Source organism: Opisthocomus hoazin, chromosome 2 (genome assembly GCF_030867145.1).
Source record: "Opisthocomus hoazin isolate bOpiHoa1 chromosome 2, bOpiHoa1.hap1, whole genome shotgun sequence".
Classification (NCBI taxonomy): domain Eukaryota; kingdom Metazoa; phylum Chordata; class Aves; order Opisthocomiformes; family Opisthocomidae; genus Opisthocomus; species Opisthocomus hoazin.
Window position 1 is genome coordinate 47,961,363 of NC_134415.1, and position 23,684 is coordinate 47,985,046.

Here is a 23,684-nt window from a genome sequence, read left to right on the forward strand (position 1 = left end):
ACATACCTACATTACACTCTGTACAAAATATTTTTCAGAAGCAGTAATTAAAATTAATTAATGCTCTGGTAAAGGAGTAATTGTCCTCTGAAGGTGTCAAGCACTGGCCTGGAATATGTTTTTCAAGAGATTCCAACAAAGTAAACAAAACAAATTTCTCAAAAGAACTGCTTTGAAATTCAGTTATTGCAGCTTACTTCGCGACCTTATTGATCACTTATTGTCTTAACAAAAGGAACTCCACAGTCTCTTCAGGAAACATTACCAGCTACAAGCTGTCCCTCTTGGCGGTCACACTCTGACCACACGGTGAAGTATCACTCCTCATGCATAAAATATAGGATGGAGGAATTGGTCATGTCTGTTCCTCCCACATGCTTACCAGGCATAATGTCACAGCCTTTAATTATTTACAATAATCATAGCAGCAGCCAGTGTAATGATGATGATACTTTCCATATCTGTAGTTCTTCTATCTGAGGAATGTGAAGTACTTCAAGCATTAGTTAAGCATGCGTTATCTTTCCATCACTACTACTAAGTGGCCCTACTGGAATAATCAGGCTGCTATTAACTGAAGTTTCTCTCCTCTTCATTTGTGTTTAACATGCTAAAATAATTGATGTATCTACAGCGTGCTCTTATTTCCTTATTTTCCCTGTTCCTTTTACTTTGTGGCTTACACCTTTAGGGCTAGTTTTGGAGGAGGGAACTTAATTGTTAAAGAATGTTTGTTCTCTAAATGAGAAACTGAAAAAAAAAAATTCATAGGATCATTGTTTTATAAATAGTTTAAGAATTTGTAAGACTTCATCTCCAAAGTCAGGCTCTCTAAGGCCCTATCTGAATGTGTGTTGCAGAGTAGCTGGAGAATATGGTGCTTTCTTGAATGTTTGTAGAGTTGCCAGAGTGCATTTTAGACGGAGAGGGAAACATAATTTTAAAAAATTGTTTGGCAGTAGTGATAGGCTATCACGTATGATTCTAAAGTTTCTTGGCAATATTGTGTAATTCTTCTGTCTAGGAAAAATATAAAAGTTGCAGACAGCTTTTATCTAACCTGACAGGGTGCAGTAAAATATGGTATTCACAGCTCAGGAGGTGCTATCTTTCCAAATGCTGCCAAAATATATTGGTGTGTCACAGTGCAGTGCTGCTTTATTAAACTCTCTAAACAAGAAAGTGGGATGGGATTTACACATTTCCTGTCTCATTATCCAGAAGTACCGCTGTTCCCTTTCTTAGGGAAAACCATATTCTAACTCTCTTGTAGAATACTCAGTTTATGGTCTGAGACCTCATATCATGCATTTGTATCAAAGGTGTGACAGAGCAAAACCAACAGAAAGGGTTTTCTCTATGGCTTTGCTGATTTTTGCTGATGGGTGTTTTGCAAACTTTGGTGTTGGTAGGTCAAGAAGTCACCCAAAGGGCAAGGGATATCTCTCAGCTTCGAGGAGATATGCTTTTCTGAAAGCAGAAAAAGAATGCTGATTCTTTCACAGCACATTTCTTATTTCTTTCCCTGGCAGACGTCAGAGTAGCATTGTAATACCCATGTTTGAAAAGACAGAAGGGCGTGGGACATCTTTTAGATTGTAACTTCAATTATTTCTCACCATTACCTGTCCTGGAAGAATTTTCAAAATCTGTCCCTCCAGTTTCTTCGGTTTCTGAGTTGAAATAAGGGTATTTGAAAAGATACAACTTTCTGTTAAGTTCCCATTCTTAATGTGGTTGTTGTGTTTGACAAAGGATATTTATTTTATTGTGTAGCAAAAAAATTATACAAGGGAAAGTTTATGCCTAAAATTTGTAGCATTTCTTCAGCTTGGTAAAATCGACTAGAAGTATAACAGAAGCTCTGAGGCATAAGGAAAAGAAATCAAATTTAATGTTTGCTGATCTTACACCTATTAAATTCCATTTACAATGATTTTTAACCTGTACTGTGTTAGGTCAGCTATGTTCCTTGCCTCCTCTGGGGAATCACTGCATATGTTCCTGAGTGTAATAACATCTACACTTTTTTTTTTTTTAGTAGCTTTCCTTCTCAATATTATAAAAGAATTAAATTTATGCTCTTGGGAACTGTTAATGGTTTTGATTCACTAAAGCACTCTTTGTATGAACAGATAACATTTATCATTTGCTTAATAACTGTCAATTTAGGTGCTAATGTTGAGTAATCAGAAGTAAGATAGCGAAAACATTTGGTTATTTAACAATGCCATTTGACTAGTCTTTTAAGAACGACTATGTAACTATGTATGTGAGAGAGACTTTGGCAGCACAGGTATTTAGGAAGAATTTGTTTGCTTGTTGGAAAAAGGGTATGTTTGATGGAAGCTTAATTATTGTTTCCCCATACCTGTGCCAAGGAAAAGTATGTGCTGCAGTTAGCATGGTGCTTTTGTGTATTCACCCAAGTGTCCTAGCATTTCTGAGAGAACGCTCGCAAAATCCTCATTTTTGAAGAGACCTTTCAGATATCCACATTTACCCTCTGCACTGTACGATGGGGTACTGCATGCGGTTTGGGGACTTTTGAAAAATTATGCCTGGTTTTGCACGTTGTAAACTGGTTCCTGCTTCACTTTGAAGTGGGTTTTGTTTTGATGTGTAGTGAAGCGGTATCTAGACCAGTGTAACTAAATGGAGCGCAAGAATTGGGGAAACAGTAAAGTACAACAATCACACCTACTGCAGCAGAAATGGGAGCAGAGCCATGAATACCTAATTGACTGTAGTGATGACTCTGCCCTGTACAGACATTATTTTTGAGTGTATTTTAGCAGTGCTTCAATTTTAACTCTTTCACAAAGCTCAAGAGCAGAATATGTTTAGAAAGTGCCATTAAAGAGCATGCATGATGACAACATGGGTGAAGTTTTCATCTGAGTCAAGAAGTCTTGTGTATTTCAAGAAGTTGCTCATTTTATTGTCTGCTGCATCGTGGGAACAGTTTAATTTGTCCTTGAGGTTAATTTAGGAATGAATCGATGGAAATGAGAACAGTGACACTGACTTGATGGCTCTTATAGCTTATCGTAGCATTTCTACTCTACAAAAAGCTTTATATAAAAATCCCTACTCTTCTTCCTTCCCCCTACTGCAGTTCCTCTGACTTGTTTTGCTGTTTTGTTGGGCTTTTTGAAGGGGTCAGTCCCTGGGTAATACAATTTTCTATTAAAGTACTTCTACATCAGGTTAAGCATATCCTGAGGCCAGTAAGCAGCAAGAGGTTTCAAGAGGAAGGAAAGGGCTTTTTTTGAGCTATTCTGCAATGATTTTTAATTCCTTACAGGATTCTAGAGGCATCTGTGGCCAACGTGACTATCTGGAGTCCTATGGACAAGGAGGCTGGTTGGACTCCTGAATCACAAAAGCCTGTTATGATATACAAATGGTGCCAAATTTCAGACTTAAATCCATTGTGGCATTACCAAGGAACATTGTCTCTTGGGAAATGCTGCGAAAATGTGGCTCTGTGTTTGCAGGGAAGGACTATACATCCTGATACATTGAAATTAAAACCTAATTAGGCCAGATTTCTCTGAGAACCCCTAATAATTATGTTCTCCTTTAAAACCTGCAGGTTTATGAATAATAGAAAGGAAAGATTGAATGTGGCTATCTAAATTTTTTTTCTTTTCATTTTCTATTCTGTACTTTCCTGGGGTATCTATTTGAAGTATCAAGAGAACATTACTAGTTTCACAATTATTAACTCTATAGCATCTAAAAAAAGTGCAAATGCCGTCTCATGGAGCTGTTTTGTTGCTTTCAAGTAGTTATGCTTGCAACACTAAATCATCTCGTATTTGATATGGAATCTGCTGAACATAAGAAGATGTTCAGACTAAATGACTTCTCGGTCAATATTCCACCAATAAGTGCTAGAGGTGGAAGTTCAAACCCTGTTGTTCACTGAGTCATCTTGTCAGTCATGTCCATGATCTTTGCTATATTTCATAAATGTTCTGACCACAGGTGTACGCACTTCACTTAGTCATTCACAGATTGGCAGATTGTTGTAGTGAAACCTGGGGCTTCTTGAAGCCAAAGACAATTTTGTCAGGGATTTCTTGTCAAACTGGAAAGGAAATATGTGATAGTATCCATTTGTTCTTTGTTTATGCCCCATCCTATATGAGCAGTCTGCAGATTTTGAAAAACTCGTATTCTGGTTTCCTTGTGCCGTCTGTTGCTTACTATTAATTAATTCCCAACGTGTTATTTAATCTGCTGGTTATTTGCAGATGTGTTTGACAGAGGGTTGCAAGTTTCAAAACAAGTAGGTTTCTGCACATTTCTGAAAACTGATGTCCAAATAGAAGCTAAAGCCTCTTTTAAGGTGGGGAAATCCAGGGAGACTCAAGCATTGTATATTTTGTTGGCATCATGTGGCTGGCCAGTATTTCAGATTAAGTGTAGCACATGTGGCTTTTACCCTGCCAGCAAACCAAAAAAGTCAGGGTTGGAGGTATAGAAGAACTCAGTGTAGAGTAAGTGAAGGGAGACCGGAGATGTGGGGATTTCTAGAGATACAGGGATTGACTGGAATGTTGAAAATACCATGTGTCATTTTTCCCTCAGTTTCTCTCTCTGCATTTTCCTATTTTGTCTCTCTCTACTTTGTGAAGTACATAAAATCCTCTAAGAAATAAGCTAGGTAAAGCCTTGAGAAGTTGTTTTGATGAGAAAAAAGCTCTTGCATTCAAATTACATCTGGTCTGTAAAACATTACTCGATGAGATTTCTATTCAAAACAAATATTCTTGTAATATCTGTATCTGTGCTGACATGCATCTAAGGCATTCGTGGAGAGGGAACAATGTATTGGTACTTGAAAAAAAAATCCTGTTAATTTTAAACAAAAAAATAAAGTAGGAAGTGTAGTTCAGTAGAGAAAACTGCCTTTCAGAAGGTCGTGAATGTCACTCTCACCCTTTTACGACAGTCAGGCTGGTAATCAACTGTATCCCACTGGGTTTTGTATAATAATATTTTAAAAAATTGTTTTGTTGGATTGTTTATGTAAATGCTATCAACAGCCAAATAGATTTGTTCAGGCAAAGCCATACTTAAGCTCCAGGCATTTCATGCCAGTGTGAACTAATTAAAATCATATTGTGCAATAGGTCAATAGATCAGGAAGTTGGCCTTCTAATTAGGAGAGGTAGTTAGAAAAAACTTTGTTCTTGTTGAAAAGGAAGAGCAACATTAAGAAAAGTAGTCTAGATGTGAGGAAAAGAAATCAGAGCCCCAGTTCTCTGTTGAAAGCCATGTTAAAAGTCAGCCCTTTCTTTTTTGAATCACGCCATGTTACATTTTGAGAGATTTAAGGCTTTAGATTGTCCCTCATTGAGGATCTTTGTGCTCATTCCTCTACTTGCAGTGCCTGCCGATGTTGTGCATACCTCAGTTCTCAGATAACAAATATTAGTCTGGCCTCCACAAATGAAGGGCTGACGAGAGTATTCAGATCTGGTTTGTATTTACTGTCAGTTTAGACCTTTCATCCTCCTTAACACTTTAGCTACATCGATTTTTTGGGTTCTTGCTGTCACCACAAATAGGTGCCTGACCAAACTGAATAGGTGTCATCAAGGAACTGTTTTTGAGTGAGCCTTTTGTGCTAATTATTGCTTAGCTTTCGTTCTTCCATCTCAATAATTGGAAAACATTTTTTTTTCAATAACATGTTGGTGTTGGGTGCTGTTTTACCCTGAAGCATAAACATATTTAGTAAAAATAAAAAACAGTAAAAAGATTTTTAGATGGTGGAACACCTTCTCAGCTTCTTCTGTAGATTTTTTTCACTTCAGAAGAGTGGAAGGCAGATCTGTTTTCACTATGCTTTTGTTTTGTAAGGGAAAATGGAGCAGGGGGTTGGACTGCATCACCTCCAGGGTCCCATCCAGCCTAAGTTATTCTCTGATTCTATGAAAGGATATATGTTGAAAAAAAATACATTAATACTATTAAAGCTAGTAAGTCTAAGATGTCCATTTATTGGAGTGAAAAGTATTATCTTTCCACAGGGCCCTGATGAGCTTTCTTTACAGTGTGATGCTGGTTAAGACTGAAACATGGGAAATATTTATGGTGTGGGACTGTAAATTAACCATAGGTCTTCTGGAGACTGTCTTATGAAATGTTTCACCAGCATATTCATGCATTTTGCTTATTCAGTTTGAACTGAGACGTGTATTTCACAAGTACTTAGCTGTGTAAAATGTTATGTATAATACTGTGAAGGCAGGGGGAGTTGATTTTCTCAATCACCTTCCTATCAGAAGTAACTAGAACTGGGCATTAGATTATTTGTGTAAGTGGTGTCGATGCTCTGAAAGAGGTTCTCCATCATTCCCTCTTCTTGTTGCTTCCTGACGCTTCATCCGTACCATCACCACTGCAAGCAGGACGTATTAGTCATTCTAGGACAAGGCTTGTTTATGTTTGTACCCTAGGGTAACTGCTGAATGTTTTTCTGCCATTGCTCAGTTATTTGTCAGTGCCTGTTTACAACTAAAACCTTAAGGGAAGAATATGCTATCGTGTTGACTTCTGTGTGTGGCTGGTGCAGAGTCTGAGTTTGATACGAATTGTTACTATGATCTTTTGAACTTTGATTCATTCAGGTTGTTAGGGCTCAGTAATGAAACCATCACCCTCTTGTAATGCAGAAATTTGTTTTACCTGGGTGTGAGAATGGGGGCTTTTCCACTTTATTTACAGGTATTGAGGCATTGCTAAAAATCCTGAGAAATTCAAATAATTTTCAACTAAAAAAAGGTGTTTAAAGGGTGTTTTAGTGAGTTTTTGATGGTTTAGCTGGGGCCTTGAAGGAAACCTTGTGAAGGAAACCACCAGACTCTCCTCACTGCTTTGGTTTTTAGCATCATCAGGTACCTTGGAGCACATGGAATAGGTCTCTTTTGGGTAAAACTAGACTGAAGGATGTCTCTAATGTATTCCATCAGAAAACTGACATTCAGTCTGTGGACCAGACAAGAACTAGCACAAAATAAAATAAATAAAAAACAAAACAAATGAAAAAAAACCCTCCCCACCACCAAAAAAAACCCTGAAACATGTATAGTAATTATACTACAGGTTCTCAACACCAGTTGTTCTACTCCACAGATGTGTTCTTATTGATCCTTTGTATTTGCTAATGAAGGTGTACCCAAAGTGCTAAATTTTGATAGAAAAATGTAGATGGGGCTCAATATACCCTTTGTATGTATAGCAGTTCACAATGTTTCTTCAAGCTTCCTTGCCAAATTCCCCATAGTTTCTTTTCATAATCCTGTGTACATCTTCCTATTGGGAAGCCTTTGAATCATATGAAAGTAGGAAGGCAAAGCTTTTTTTAAAAGTGTACTTTCTGAAAGTGGGTAAAGTTATATTAAGAATTATGTCGACATTTATTCTGCATCTGACACCATTGGCATAAGCTGTTGTTTTGGTGGTTTTTTTTTAAATACGGGTTAAGATTCTGTTCCGTAAAATGTTTCTGGAAGGGATGCTTCTTTGACTGTCTTTGGAGCTTCAGTATCTTTACCCAGCGTTACATGGGTCCTCTCAGTTTATTCTTCAGCATATTGGAATGATTACTTCTTTCTAGTGGTATCAGGCTGTATTTCAGATGTGAACACGTAGGGTTAAATAACCAGTAAATTTAAGGAGTCTGGCTTAAAGGTTCCCATGTAACTTTTCAGGAGCGGATTACCTCTTTATTATTTTCATTTCTCTGAGAGCTTTTTTAACTGGAACTTTCAATCTTTTTCGCACAGTGCTACAAATATACCTCACCCTTCCCTCCCCGCTTTCAATGAAAGCTGGAAAGGAAAATCTGGAGTCTTAAGTATAATGCCAAATATCATAGGATATATATTGTTCAATCTTTCTATTGCTACTTATGATCATATGTGTTTTCTTCAAAAACTGTATTTTTGTGTATTGGACATATGCACACTTGAATATATTTACTGCAGCTTTTATGGGCTAATGTTGAGCTGCTTTTTCCTTTTAAAGTCATATCTTAGTGCTCTTGTATTATTTCATTAATACTGCTCAAACTACAGACAGCTTGAGACGCTTTGGGTAAATTGTTGCTCAAAATTACCTCTGAAAAATTCAGTTAATATATTATGTGTCTGTGGAACATTGCTGTGGAATTGATGCTGTTTACTCATTAATTACTGTAGACTGCAGCTCACAGTGTTGGCACGATGGCTTGTTTGTTACATGTGACAATCACTTTACAAATGTCAGTAAAATCAAGACAAAAACCTCTAGTACAACTGGAAGTAACAACTCAGTATTTTCCTCATTAGTTTTGGCAGCAAAGTAGTGTTACAAAACACTATGCAATAAAACACCAGCCAACTGAATCCCACACTGTGGCTATAATTACATATTTTTGCTTGCTAATCAGTAGAATTTTTCTGTGTGCACTAATATACTTCAACGGTTCTGTTGCAACACCAAATTTACTACAATGTTCTCTTGAAGAAAATGGCACATAATGATTTTGTATTTACTATAAGAAGATATTAAACTAAATAATACATAATAATGCTGCACAGATTAACCAGCTCTTTACTTCTTCTGTTCCTTATCTCTCTTTTAATAGCGTTTGAGAACAAACATAAACTTATTTGGGAGGCAATTACCAGAATTACCAAACTGGTAGACATAGCCATCTGAGTGCAATATCTTGTTACTTACTCAAAAACTATTAGACTGTAATTTTAAGCTGTGCCTAGTATTTTAATTTCCCTTCCCACAACTCATGGAGCATAAGGAGTGTTGAAGCCAGCTCAGGTAAGTAATAAGAACTAATAAGGTCGTTAATTACAGGGTTACCTTTCTTGTAGATTATAAAAGCTTGTGTGGGACTCAATTAAACAGGCTGTTGGAATATGGCCCTATGGAAAGCTGGATAGTGAATAGATCAGAGAAGCTCCAAGTGCAACTTTTGGATTCAGAGTCTTCCATTAATTCCAAAGGTCACTTGCTATTATCAGGTTGTGTCTGTCTCCTTTTTTAAACCTTTTTCGTCCAAAGTGATTACACTGCAAAAAAACTCAAGAGTTTTTATTCCTTTACGTTTTATATGAATAAAATGTGCAGTCATTTAAATTCCACTTGATCATTATGAATATATCTGACAACCTTAGGTTAGTATAACGCTTTTTCATTTACCTTGGAAACAGAACTTTACTGTCAGAGACAAGCTGTCCGGGAGTGGAAATGGAAGGTAGGGTCTGGTGATGGCAGCTTGCCCCCTTTATGCCAAATACAGTTAATTATGTCTGAGGGTTGTGTTGATGGCTCTAATATTTTTATAGGTTTGTCAGATTCTGCAATGTAGTCTGACATACTAGTGAGAGTAAATAGTTTTCTGTATTTGATATGTGGTATGAGTCTATCAGGATACGATAACTGTTTTTATAGGGGAAATGGTACTTAGTGTATGTGATGATTTTTGCATGCTGCTGGAAAACATTTGATATTTCAACATTCCTGAATGTTGATTGTGTCCTAGATCTTGTAAGTTATCTTTTGGCAAGTGTTTGTCTTAGATGTGTTGCATGTATGATTTTTCATAACCACTCAACAAAAGTAAAAAATATTTGAGATTTTATGGGTAATTAGTTCTCAGGCTTGTGTTAAAACACTGTCTAGAAGAACCTTGTTCATACATAATTTTCTGGTTAATCTTGTGTTTACTTTTTTCTTCCCTTGTATTTATTCCATTTGAATACATTACAATGTGTTCAATTGGATTTACCTATTGCAAGGAAATTTTTTATATAATTAATACTGTTAATTAATGTCTTGAAATAGCACTCCAAATTGAGAGGATGTTTCTGTGATTGCAGACTGGGAAGTATCTCAACCAAGTTTTCACCCTTCAGTAGTTCACGATAAAAGTAAATTAGCACAAGTGAAAATGGTTCAGGAAATAAGAAAACCAGACGCTACTCAGTAAATAATTCCTAGTATTCCTATAGCCTATTAAGCCTTACTGCAAGCAAGAGAATATCTGCTTGTTGATACTTAGTCTTACTCCTTTTGTACATTCCAGCTGCTGCTCTAATTCAGAGTTCCTACAATCTCTATGGGTTTTTTTAAGTCCCTTTTGAATCATGCCCAGAACTGGACATACTTTGCTTCTGTAACTAACCTTTCCCCTGTTACTTTCTTAATCTTCTCTGTCTTGTAGATAATGCATCACCTAAACCTGCATGAAGATTCAGTGCTGTTGCATAGTCAAGCTGAACCTGTATGGTTAGAGGGAAAGGGAAGAGATGACTCTTGAAAACAAACAAACAAATTGCTCATAAAAAGTACTGAAAACATAATGTTTGTAATCATAAGTGATGAAAACTTTTTCTTGGCAGACCAGCCCATCTTTCTTTTGCAAGATTTTTAAGGGAAGTGGTGCTATTCACCTTGCATCACATACCTCCTTCATCTGGCTCAGGCTCAGCATCTTCTCCCAGGTTTTCTCAAAAGCTTTAATGTATTTTATTCTAGCAGTGATGTATAATGTTCTGGTGCTTGATGCACCCTACAGCTAAAGAGAAACATCACATTCTCCTGTGTCTGGTTTAGTTATATTTAGTTAGAAGTCATATTTTGCTACAGAAGCCTTCAGGCTTCAAATCCACAAAGACCTATGTGAGAATGTCTTTGCTTCCATGTTCTCTGTGCAGAGAAAGTCTTACAACACATCCCCTTGCATTTTAGTGGGGAAAAAGTGGTTAACTTTCAAATTATTATTTTTTTTTTAATTTTCAATATACCTTTAAAACTCTTAGGAATGACGTGCCAACAGCCTGCAGAGCTGTGAGGATGCACCACAGTTATAAGGCTCCCTTTTATACACTCATTTTACAATTATTACTTGGTAGCCTGCGGTGTCTGAACCATTGACCTGTGCCTGACAACTGCTAGCTGATCATAGTGAATAAATTTGTGTAATCACTGTGTGATGACTACTTAATAACTGTACTGCAAATACTCAGATACCTTTTCTGGCTTAATACAATTCATCTGCCATGACTGGCTTGTGTGCTTAGTATTTTTGAAACGTTTGTATGTAACAGAGTACACCATTGCAATCTCCTGTCTTTTCATGTGGAGCCCTAAAATGCTGAAACCTACAGAGAAGAAAAAGATGTATTACAAAAACACCAAAGAAAAATAGTTATCGAACACCAGAGAGGAAGTGCTTGTGTCTGTTGTGAACAGGAAAAAAAACCAAAAAACCTAACAGAAAATTTCCTTAAAGACTTTGCAGTGGTTTCTCTATTTTAACTCTCTTTTTCTAGGTTAGCAGCATGCTTTTACAAAAAATCTACAGTATTTATTTTCTTGCTAATGGTGCTGTCCACATTACATAGAGGACGACATAAAATTGGAAGATACAAATTCAAATACTTGTATGAGACTAAGACACTCACAACCCCCCCCCAAAAAGCATGTCCAGAGTAATGCAACAAAGACATCTTGCTCAGGCTTGTGAGTTGCCAGTCCTGAAGGGTTGGAAGAATATTCTGTGGAAGCACTGGTAGTTTCTTTATCTGACATTGCGCTCTTCTTTTAAACATTTGCCTTTGGCCATCATGTGAGATAGGCTGCTGAGACAGATGGTCAGTTACCAGTTTGTCCATTTCTGTGTTCTTTATTCCATTTACATGCAGCATCAGAACATTAGTAAATATCTTTTTTTTTTTTTTTTTAATCTGAGTTTCTTTGCTGTTTCAGGCATGCTTTTTATCTTTTTAGGTATTTGTTTCTTTACTGCTTCTCAGAGGTTTACTCAATGTTTCCAAACAGTGCAGAAGGAAAAATAAACTCTGTAGTTGTATGCACTAGACAGAGGTTGATATGGTGATAGTAGCCTAATGTCATCAATAGCTTAATAGCCACTGTGACAGAACAGAGTTTCAACAAGATTTTAAAAACAATAATGTGGATACATACTGGGAGTTTCTCCTGTGCTTGAGGGAGGAAGCATAAAGGTGCATGTGTTTAAAAAAAAAAAAAAAAAAAAAAATGGGACTGAAGGCGGCTGGCAGCTTGGTCCAGGTGAAGGAGGGCATTGACTCTCCTGTGTGGTATTAAAAATAAGTGTTAAGCAGAACCTAATTTGCAAAGGACTGCGAAAGTGGGGGGAAAAGGTTCTGATGTCATTTCCCTGAACATTTACATCCTTCAAATTCAAGGTAGTGCAAAACCCTAAATGGTAGGTTAAAGCTTAACTAATAGAATTTTATTTGTATCCCTAAACTGGGTAGTGCGAAGAGTGTAATACCCTTCCAATTTCCTGCCTTTTCAGAGGGAAAATAAGAATACTTAAGAAACTATTATTTTAGATTGTCTGTGATGAAATGTGAACGTAATTCAGTGAAATAGCTGTCTCAAAATGAGTAGTTCATCTATGCTTTTTGTTTTTGAAATGGAGAATTTTAAGGCTAAATCAGATCATGCATTTAAACTCCTTGAGATCTTGGCCAGAAAGTACGGTATAAATGCTAAGTATTGAAAATGAATTATGTTGGAGGACTGTAAACCAGTGCATTGATTAAAAATCTTCAGTTCATTTAAATTCCAATGGCAGAGACCATCTCTGTAATATAAACTGCCATTTCTAGCAGTGGCGGTTGACTGGCATCTGTGTTGTAATCTTTTTAAGATCCCCACCTTTGTTCATTAGACCAGCAGCTGTTGTCTCTTGCTGGGCAGGATTTATTTCCCTTTCACATTGGTCTCAGAGGTGCAGTTGCAACTTTGGCGGCACTTGAGTCCAATGAACTTCTTAGAGGTACTTTACCAGTTCTGCAGAATGAGGTTGCTTTCGGTTGTCACTTGGCATTTTGGTTGTTTTGGGGAGTTTTGGTGGTTGGAGGCGGCGGTGGGGGTGTGGTTTTTTGTTTGGTTTTTTTTTTTTAGTTTATTTATTTTACTGGTTTCCACATATGTCCTTCCAATGGGCATTTTCAAAAGGTCCACAAGGACCAAGGGCATGTATACCAGAGGTGTATTACAAATCAGCTGCTTCTTGTGCATCCCTAGCAATATGTCTGATATAAAGACGTTTCTCCTTTTTTATTCACTCCTGGCATTTGGCATGTAGAAGAACAGTACCTGTGCATAGATAAATCATGTACAGTTAACTTTCTTAATGTAAATACCTTCAATTTCCTAGTGAAAATGAGCGATGAAGATCTGGAAAAGCACCAGAGAACAGGAATTATTATGGAAAAAGAATATGTAGATTCTTGAAATAGAACATGATAAATCTGCATATCTTGTTTACATCATAACTTCAATTTGTCCAGACTCACACAGAAGGTCACAAAAGAAGTTTGGGCTTTATTATTACTGAGGGAATTTGTATTTTTTTTGCTGTGGTGTTTGATTACCTTACCCTTTTTTATTACCATCTGCACTGCAAGGCTAGTTTTGCTGAGGTTATTTTTTTTTTAAGCAGCATCCCATGATACCCTTAATTCTGTGTTTCCTGTGCTTTTGCTTCATTTGCAATTTTAAGAGATTTTCCGTAAGAAATAGATTTATTCATACTGTACATCAGTAAATTAGCTAGTTTTTACTATGCAGCCCTTTAATTCTAGAGAACGAATGCAATTGCTTTACAATAAATTAAATAAGAAAGGATTTAACCTTTTAGCATCCTTTAGTGTGCAGTTGTAGAAAGATGGTGTCAAAGATTTCCATATTTTTGTTTAATGCATTATTTTTAGTACACTCTCATTTCGCCTACAAGTTTTATTTTGATGCTTGATTTTGTCCATGTATTTTAAGCAATTACTTTTAGGTGACTTCATTGTGCAACCAATACCATTGACTGCAGTAGCTTTAAAAAGACTTTTTCTTCATTAACAGCTTCTGCTGAATTGTTGAGAGAACAAAATGCTGTCCCTAGTGACTCCTAAAACTTATGGATGCATGCAATGAGATTGCTAATATTATTTTTAATGAAAAAGTGTTGGAGTAGTACTTTTAATAGCTTTATGCAAGCATGAATGACTTGAACTATAGAGCTAGATGTCAAGCTCCTTGAGCCATTTTTCAGCCCTCAAAATACAGTTCATGTATGTAGGTCTTCAAAATGAAGAAACACCTTTCACGTGCTTGTCCAGCCAAGCCATGGTGAAACAATAAGTACAGAAGCCCCATTTGTATAGGCTCTCCACACTTGACAGTGCAGTGAATAATGAGATCACATTTCAAAAGACAAGTTTACCTGCTTAAGCCATTGCAGTCATAGAATCACAGAATGGTCTGGGTTGGAAGGGACCTTAAAGATCATCTAGTTCTATCCCCCCCTGCCATGGACACCTTCCACTAGATCAGGTTGCTCCAAGCCCTATCCAACGTGGCCTTGAATGCTTCCAGGGAGGAGGAAGCCACAGCTTCTCTGGGCAACCTGTTCCAGTGCCTCACCACCCTCACAGCAAGGAATTTCTGCCTTATGTCTAATCTAAACCTACCCTCTTTCATCTTGAAGCCCTTACCCTTTGTCTTGTCGCTACATGCCCTTGCAAAAAGTCCCTCTCCAGCTTTCTTGTAGGCCTCTTCAAGTACTGAAAGGCTGCTCCCCAGAGCCTTCTCTTCTCCAGGCTGAACGGCCCCAACTCTTTCAGCCTGTTCTCATAGAATAGGTGTTATATCCCCCTGATCATTTTTGTGGCCCTCCTCTGGACCCACTCCAACAGGTCCATGTCCTTCCTGTGCTGGGGGCTCCAGAGCTGGATGCAAGACTCCAGGTGGGGTCACACCAGAGCGGAGTAGAGTGGCAGAATCACCTCCCTCGACCTGCTTGCCATGCTTCTTTTGATGCAGCCCAGGACACGATTAGCTTTCTGGGCTGCAAGCACACATTGCCGGCTCATGTTGAGCTTCTCACCAACCAGCACCCCCAAGTTCTTCTCCTCAGGGCTGCTCGCAATCCATTCTCTGCCCAGCCTGTATTTGTGTTTGGGATTGCCCCAACCCATGTGCGGGACCTTGCACTTGGCCTTGTTGAACTTCATGAGGTTTGCACAGGCCCACCTCTCAAGCCTGTCCAGGTCCCTCTGGATGGCATCCCTTCCCTCCAGCATGTCGACCACACCACACAGCTTGGTGTCATCGGCAAACTTGCTGAGGGTGCACTCAATCCCACTGCCCGTGTTGCTGACAAAGATGTTAAACAGCGCTGGTCTCAATACTGACCCCTGAGGAACACTACTCATCACTGGTCTCCACTCGGACATCGAGCCATTGACTGCAACTCTTTGAGTGCAAGCATCTAGGCAATTCCTTATCCACCGAGTGGTCCATCCATCAAATCCGTGTCTCTCCAATTTAGAGACAAGGATGTTGTGCGGGATAGTTCCAAACGCTTTGCTTAAGTCCGGGTAGGTGACTTCAGTTTGTCTTCCTCAGTCATCTGAAAGCAGAAGTGTTGTGTGCTTTTTCAAAGCATTTATTTTACCTTAAGGTAGATTTTGGGGGGATTAGGCAGCCTGCTTGTTGGGAGGGGAATGGAGAACAGAAGAGGGACCATCCTGTGAATGTTTGCCGCCTCACTTGTGGCCCCAGGCAGGACTCGTTTAGTATTAATGCTGTCAAAAGTCCTTAGAAATAGCTTGGTTTATAAGCATGAAACTTGTATCAAGAAGCATAGTATCAATAAACACAGTTAGCAGCCCTGTCTTTAGTACTTTCAAGTTTAACCAGTACTTAGAAATGCCAATTAATCATCATGCAGAGTGGAGATGGGATTTCTTGTCATTTATGATTGATGTTGTTGTCTGTGAGATATTCCCACATCTTTCCCGTAGCTGTGAAATGGTAGGCCCCTTGTGTATATAAATGACCCGAAGTACATATATGATTTTCATAAACCTGGACAGGAAGGCAGCCTGTAGAAAAAAGGCATACTATGAAGCAGAGTGTAGCTTCAAAGTAAAATGACATGTTTCATTGGTTGTAGATAACAGTGGTAATACATAATTCCTTATCACTGTCAGAAGATGCAAGTCAGATTGGACCATAAGTACCTGGCTTTTTCAGACGGTTGTACAAAGACGTTCCAGGGAAGAACAGTGGGATATAGTGTAACGTTTTCCAAATATGTTTTGAACAGTGCAGATGAGCATCTATATATCAAACTGATGATACAGATGAAGTATCTGAAACCAATATATCAAAGATTCTTCACTTTCCTATAAAGTAATTTGGTAGCATGCTATTATTATCCTGTAAATCTCTTCCTCCTTACTACATAGTAACAATGTATTTTTGACCATCATTTTTCCCTCCTGAGGTTGTTGCTGTTATCTGTAATTTCCGTAAAGTTTCCATATTAACAATACTTACTTCTCTGTTCACTTACATTACTAGTCAGTGCATGCTTCCAGAAAACAAAATATGTCATGTAAATGTTTTATGCATGTCCATTACATGCTTTTTTGAATTAATACAGCTAAGGCATGTTTTAGCAGAGACTGCAGTATCACATTTAGATTTGCTAACCTACTCTACCTTTGGCCATTTTTCTCTTTATATTATGCAGAGTGCTCATATTTGGCAAGACATTTCACCACTTGGGTTTTTGCCTTAAGAATTATGAAACTGGTGTTGCAGATTGTATGTATTGTTGGAAAGATAGACTATTTCTGGCATGATTTACTGAGTTATCATATTAAATGGAAAATGCCTACATAGATCAGAGATCATCTCTGCTCAAGTATTTAATAAAGTATGGTAGAAAAAAAGAGGTTATTCAGAAAATTGTGGGTGGTTTGATGTTTGGGATTTGGGGGGCAGGGCTGTTGTTGGTTGCCCCCTCTCCCCCATTCTTCTATGTCATCAGTGACTGAAGTATATCAAGCGCTAATGTCTACATTTTCAACTATGCCTGTCTGGAGTATTCAATCATTTTGTGTTAATGCCACGTCTATAAGGGAAGTATGCGTGTTTACTTGTTTGGTTTTGGCAGATGCCTTCCATTTTCCTTGTCATATGTTAAAATTGGTTATGATACAACTGATTTTGCTCTGTTAAGAATTCGATTTTTTTTGTTTGTTTTCGTCTTTCTGGAGACTGGTTCAATTGTGAAGACTGGACATGGATCTGTGTGGAACCATCTCTAGGAAACTAGTGATGGACCATCTATATCATAGCTGTATGTGCATTTAGAGCATGCTTCTTCTGTTATGAGATGGTTTATTGATGGGGAGCTGGGACTGCCTATGTGTTTGCTGTCACAGCTGATCTGGCACATGCTATGTTAACATATCGGGTACGTTAATACGTTGCAGATTAAGAAGTAGTGATAAATCTGTGCTTCTACTTCCTGCCAGAGGTACTGGTTCCTTTTTGTGTTTTCTGTTGTTTGGCTGTGCTCTGAGCTGTGCTTGGGTTTAGATTAAAGGGGGTTTGGGGAAAAAGAAGTTGATTTATCCAGATCATTTGGTTGAGAGGGCAGCTGAACAAATCATTGTACAGACAGGGCTCAATAGAGGGTGCCTACTTTTTTAGGGACAAGAAGGAACTTGGGGGTGGAAATTATTAATCCACTGCCAAGGGAATAATTGCATGGACTTGAGCCCTTGTCCAGTACTCCTGAGGTGAAAGACTGCTTCCTCTATAAAGAATTTTGCAGAAAGTGCTGGTCCTAAGCATCAGTGCTGTTTTTATGTTAATGTCTCAGGAAATATTAATGTTGGTAAAGATTGTGCTGGTGGTGCTTATAAAAATATACTTGAGGTTTCAACGCATGCTGATTTACTTATCCTGCTTGCTTTGGAAAAGCATTTAGTAGTTTAGTTAAAATAATTAAATTGGATGTTATGAGCACAGGATAGATTTCAACTATTCTTTTTTCCCCTCAAGGTTACAAAATATTATTCTTGCATTAGCATCTTGGAGTCTGTAGAGCATAGATTTTTAGTAAGTTAAAACCAGAAGTTCAGCTCAGGTAGAGTAAGAAGACGTGGCATCTTGGCACAGGCAGTGCACAACAAGCTTATGACTGGTGGCTTGGCACCCACATTCTCTTCAATACAAAAACTTTAGAAAATTTTATTGTGCAACATGACCTGATTCTGTAATTATCTGTCTAATAGAAAGCATTTCAAAGTGATGTTTTAAAAATCATTGGCACCATGTCCAGGATGAGTATGGAGTATTACAAGGAACAGCTTATCCAATTTTACTGTGTCATCTGAATATTAACTCTGGCATAGAACACCTCAAAAAAGGCAGTCAAGTTTTTAACACTTAGTAGGAGGTGGTTTTCATTCAGAGAAGATGTTATGTACCCCTCCACCTGGGGATATGTATGTTTTAGGGAAATACTTAACACCTTGCAAAACCAGCTGTGCCTTTAATGCAGAAAAGCCAGTCATCGTTTCCATTCCAGCTTGAAAAATGTCTTGGGGTGAGAGAGTTACCTGGTCTCCGTACATCCTGGTGGGCGGTGAATGGCCGGTAGGCAGAGTCCCCAAGCCTTGTATTGCTAATCTTGCTATGCTAGCCTGTAGAAAGCAATGCAGATTATGCCATAGCATGACAGATTACGTGCATCTCTTGAAAACCCACCTCCACTTGGCTTTTCGAACCTTTTGGGATTTAATTGCTTCAAACATGCTGTTGGGAACTGCTGTAATTTTGAACTGGTTAAATCTGAAATAAAATACAGCACGATACACATACAGAATCTTCCTTTCTTGTCTCCATAAGTATTTGTTTAGCCTTTAGACTTCAGCTTATTTTACCTTTTTTGAATTTATATTGTTATGATGATTATATATATGAAAATAATTTATATTTATATGATGATTATTTCTCATAGTTGAACTTCATCATGCTGCTGACCTAGGGCCTTACTGTAGTTAATATGTTCATGCACACAGTATTTCCTGTATTTTTTTTGTTTCCTTTTTCTTAAACTTTTTGCCATAATTATAGTAAATGATTTCTCTGATTGTATGTTGAGAGAGCAGAATTGCTGTGCCAGCAGTCTTTTTTTATTCTTTGCTGCTGCTACTATTCTTTTGCTGGCTCCCAAGGGTAATAAGATCTATGCACTCTACTAATTTTCATGCATACTTAGCTGCAATTACAACCTTTAGTAATTATTATTTAATTAACTCTGAAGCATTGCGTGAATAATGCAAAATTTAAAAATGTAAAAAATAAAAGTCAAAACAAGGTATTTTTTATATTTCAAATCATGCATTATTTTGTGGAATTTTTGTAAAAGGCATTAATAGGATGGTGACATTAAATCGTCTGCATAATTGTAGAAATATCAGAGGTATGTAGTAAAACAGAGTTTGGCATTTTGCTGGGAATCAAATTTGTTTTCATAATTTATAATGAGAATTTCTTAGAGCCTTGAATAAGATCCTTTTCTAATATTGAAATTTTAATTCTGCTTTACCTTTTTAAAGTGTTTTGTTTTCAATTAGCAGAAGTTCACTAAATACTATTTTTTAAATAAATACATTGCCTAATTCTGGCAGAAAAAAGTGTTTGCATATATTTGGATGTCTACTTATAGATCAGGAGGTCTGTGCTGTGAATGTAAAAATGAACAGTAAATGTTTGTGACCATATATTTGTGTGAAGGCAACATAAAGACTGGCTTTTAATAAATAAAAGTTTCTGGGTTTGCTTTTGTAGTGGATGGCTGTATACACAGAGCTGCTGGGCCATGCTTAGTTGCTGAATGTCGCAACCTGAGTGGCTGTGAGACTGGACAAGCAAAGATTACGTGTGGATATGACCTACCTGCAAAATGTAAGTCAACCCTTTCATAGCATTTAAAGCACGTGGAGCTGGTATGCATGCTTTATTTCCCTGTAGTCTAATTCAACAAGGTGTTCATTTTACAAAATTAGCAATAGGACTTAATTAAGCATGTTCTGTAATAATGTCTCCCCTCAAAGCAGTTCAGGCTTTTCTAAATGATTATTTCACCTATGTTATCTGATGAATACCTACATGTCTCTAAAATGTAAAGCATCTTTTATGTTTACTTTTTGTAAGCTAAAACATATCATTTTATATGCATAATAAAGGATTGGAAATGCTTTATAAAATACATTAAAAACCAAAAATATACATTATCATATTTAAGTTCCACAGAGAGAGTTTTTGGAAATGTTGCATATTTCATACTCTTCATGCAGATTCGTTGATTGTGAATAGTTTGAGAGCCGAGGAGATCAAAGTGATGTATTGTGTTTTCAGCTGTTACATAGAGGCTGTTGGCAATTACTGTGAAGGCATCTGTCACACTTTGGCTTTTGACAGAGTGCAACTCACTGCTGGAACGTTTTTGCACTTTAAAAGTAGAATTGTCAAAATTCCCATTCTATTTAAAATAGGAAGATGGCTGTTTGACCTCGTTGCATAGATGTTGAGCTTGTCTTGGAAAAAAAATAACATGTTGGCAGCACATGGATTAAGCCAGTCTATTATGTAAGGAAAAAAACAGGAGGAAATCTCTGCAAATTAGGATCTTGCAGAATAGTATATTCAGATGTGGTCATATAAATACCAAGAACCCAATAGAAACAGCATATAACTAGAATTCAAGCTCTCTCTTTTTTTTTTTTATATGCAGTCTGCACTAGGAACATGTCTAATTCAGAAATATTTAGATCTGCTCTCTTAATTTGTTCTACACTTTTTCTCATGTAACATCAAATGCTTATTGCAGTAGCAGGTATCTTTTTAGGTTGCTGTGGCCCTTAATGCCTTAGGTAAAGAAGAAAATTGTGTTCCCAGTCATTTGTTGGCATCTTCTATGATGATGATGAGAGCTTGCAATTATTTGCTTGACAGTGATAAATGCCATATACAGAAAAACTTTGCTATGTTTCATACATAGTTTTACCACATATATTAATGATTATTTATGAAAGATTAATTTAACTAGCGGTCAGGGAAATTGTTGAGGAAGATTCAGCGTGGTAGTTATGTTGGGTTTGTAGATTGCCGAAATCTTCACCAGATTCCTTGTAAAATAGATAATGTTGTTAGATAACACATTGTAATTTACTCTGCGGGGGATTTTTGATGTTTAATTCTTCCCCTTTAAAAAAAATATCTTGGTCAGAAAAGCTGCTCATTTATAGGTGTGTAATTTCTCCCATGTATTTTACTGAGAGAAGTTAATTACAAAGTATCAAAGCAATGAGCAGTGAACTGTGTTAGAAAGAGGACAGGCATGGCCTCCCTTTAAATTTGATAGCAGTTTAATGGGTCTTGCTTAGGTTTGTAGAATGGGATCCTGTTTGAAGACTATAGGAAGATTTTTTTGGTTTGTTTTTTATGCAGGTATAATAAAACAATGAGAAAACCTATTATCACTTGCAGTTCGACATAAAACCTGTAACCATACATAGAGAAAATTCAATATTCTGCTTAATCAATATTCTTAGAAATTGAAATTACATCAAAGGCACTTCTATTTGTATTTGATCATGCATCAACATGAGAGAGGGAAAGGATACATTAACTGACAAACAGGCATAGGGAGGGAAATGCACAGTTTGCATGCAGAGGCTGAGAATTAGATACCCTTGATTTCTTACATTTTTTCTCTAAAACATGTTTGTGTTCACCACTGTTGTTTTCTTTTGCTTTTGCCTTTAGAAGCTTTTGATTGTAGGCTCATTAAATTATTGTACCTTTTAGACCATTCGTCTGAAAGTGATCAAACAATCAAAACTCTGTTTTCGTATTTTAAAGACCTATAGAGCCACTGGATATCTTTTTGTCACTCTGTGTCGCTTTGTTGTAACAGTATGACAATTTAACTGTGGAAACTATTTTACATCTGAGTTTTGTGATGAGAGCAGCAACATGATGGGAGGTCTGGACCATTCAGATGTGCTGTGATGCAATTTTGTACGTCAGCAATTCGTTGAAGGTTATAGGTGAATGGATCACTGCCAGCTTTCATGATGAGTTTGCTTTTCACTTACCTGTTTGTATATAGGAGACCAAATACAATAATCCATTAAGACTTTGAGTAGTGCAATGATCATTTTGTTGTCTCTGCTCTTCTCATGATTGTAGTTGGATGAATAATGATAATAAATGTGGAATGTATTACCTAGCATGATGAATTGTTAATTTTTTGTTATTTAACAGAATTGTAAAATTTTACAATTGTATTTCCCACGCCTGGGATTTTCCCGTCTCTAGTTCTTGATTCTGAAATGCTTTGCTTGGAAGCAGTTTACTGAAATCAGCAAAGCTGCACTGGCATGGAGCAGCCTGCATGTGTACTGTATAATGAAGGACTTGGACTTGAGCTTGAGCTGAGGACTCCCATGTTAAAGAAGATTTAGTATTCAAAGATCAAAGATCACGCAGCATATTGCTGTGTTTTCTAGACAACTTCAAAGCTGGAATTAAATTTGGCATTTGAAGGAAAGGTATGCTTTGTTAGGAAGTTGATAGTTGGTAAATATAAATGACTCTGGTGATCTCCTTTATGATCTATTGTAATTTTCTTGAATACTTGGCTGTATTTACTTAGGTTAAATAGTAACAGGTCCAATAAATAATTTGTTCACAAAGGAAAATTGAAAAATAATGTCTGACTGAAAAATGCAAAGATTTAGGGTATAGGCTAGCTTTCTGTGATTTGTTCTTGTTACATCTGAGTCAGAGATCAGTTTGTGAAATACACAAGTAACAGTAAATGTTCAGGGAGAGAATACATAAAATAGTTCATTTTTTTCCCTCATCTTTTTACCCTAATAGTGTGAAAAGACAAAGATTAACATGTCTGTAGCCTAGAGGTGTTGCTTTATGAACTTTTCATACATATTTTTGAATGCCAAAAGATAGTCTGTATGAAAGTAGAAGTGAAATAAAATTGAGTTTTCTAATTACCAGTTAATGTAACATTCAGTACAGTTTTTAAAAAGTCAGTGTAATCACCATCTGCCTTCTGTGCTATAAAAGCCTACACAAAGCACACCCCCCTTCCCCATGCCAACTGAGTTATTTGCTGAATACGTAATTTGGTTGATGTCATCTATTGCTGTTTTTCAGCAAATACGCAGGCACACAAGTTTTTGTAGTGCTTTGGAGGGCTGAAAAAGGGCAGTGCTTTTTGCTCTGAGATATTTTCCTTTAGTGCTCTCCCAGACAGATCACCAATTAGTTAACCTCTGTACTTCATATTGTTGTTTTTAAAGAAAAGTTCATTGTAAATATTGTACAACTGGTCTTCAAACATTGAGCAGTACTCTGATACTGTCATGCTTTACATAACAGATGAACAGTATCTGTTTAAAGCTCTGCAAATGCTTGTTTTCTTTCTCATTTGATTAATAGTCTCAGTTGGCTCTACTGGCAGAAAATGATCTGAATGTAAATTGTGTTTATGGCTGGAACCAAGGGTCCATAACAGCCTTGTGGCTTGTTATCTGCTTGCAGAGGTTCACTATAAAAAAAGACCTTGTCAGAACACATTAGAAAATACAGGTCCCGTTCTGCAAGGTATCTAACGGGCTTAAACCCAGTTAAAGATGTGGTGACAGCATCCAACACAGGTAATTGCTACTCTGACCTTGGCAGGAAAGGACTCCCAAATGAACTTTTTTTCTGTTGTTTGT

At 37.2% G+C, this 23,684-nt stretch overlaps 1 protein-coding gene across 7 annotated transcripts in view; it reads left to right on the forward strand.

Moving 5' to 3' along the window:
* The window catches only part of MACROD2 (mono-ADP ribosylhydrolase 2), a 975,983-nt gene that overhangs the window by 264,786 nt on the left and 687,513 nt on the right, over window positions 1-23,684 (forward strand). For all 7 annotated transcript variants that reach the window (XM_075413509.1, XM_075413505.1, XM_075413506.1 and 4 more), the window contains exon 5: window positions 19,726-19,842. In XM_075413509.1, coding sequence (XP_075269624.1) covers window positions 19,726-19,842 — 117 coding nt within the window. The remainder of the gene's footprint in view (window positions 1-19,725; window positions 19,843-23,684) is intronic.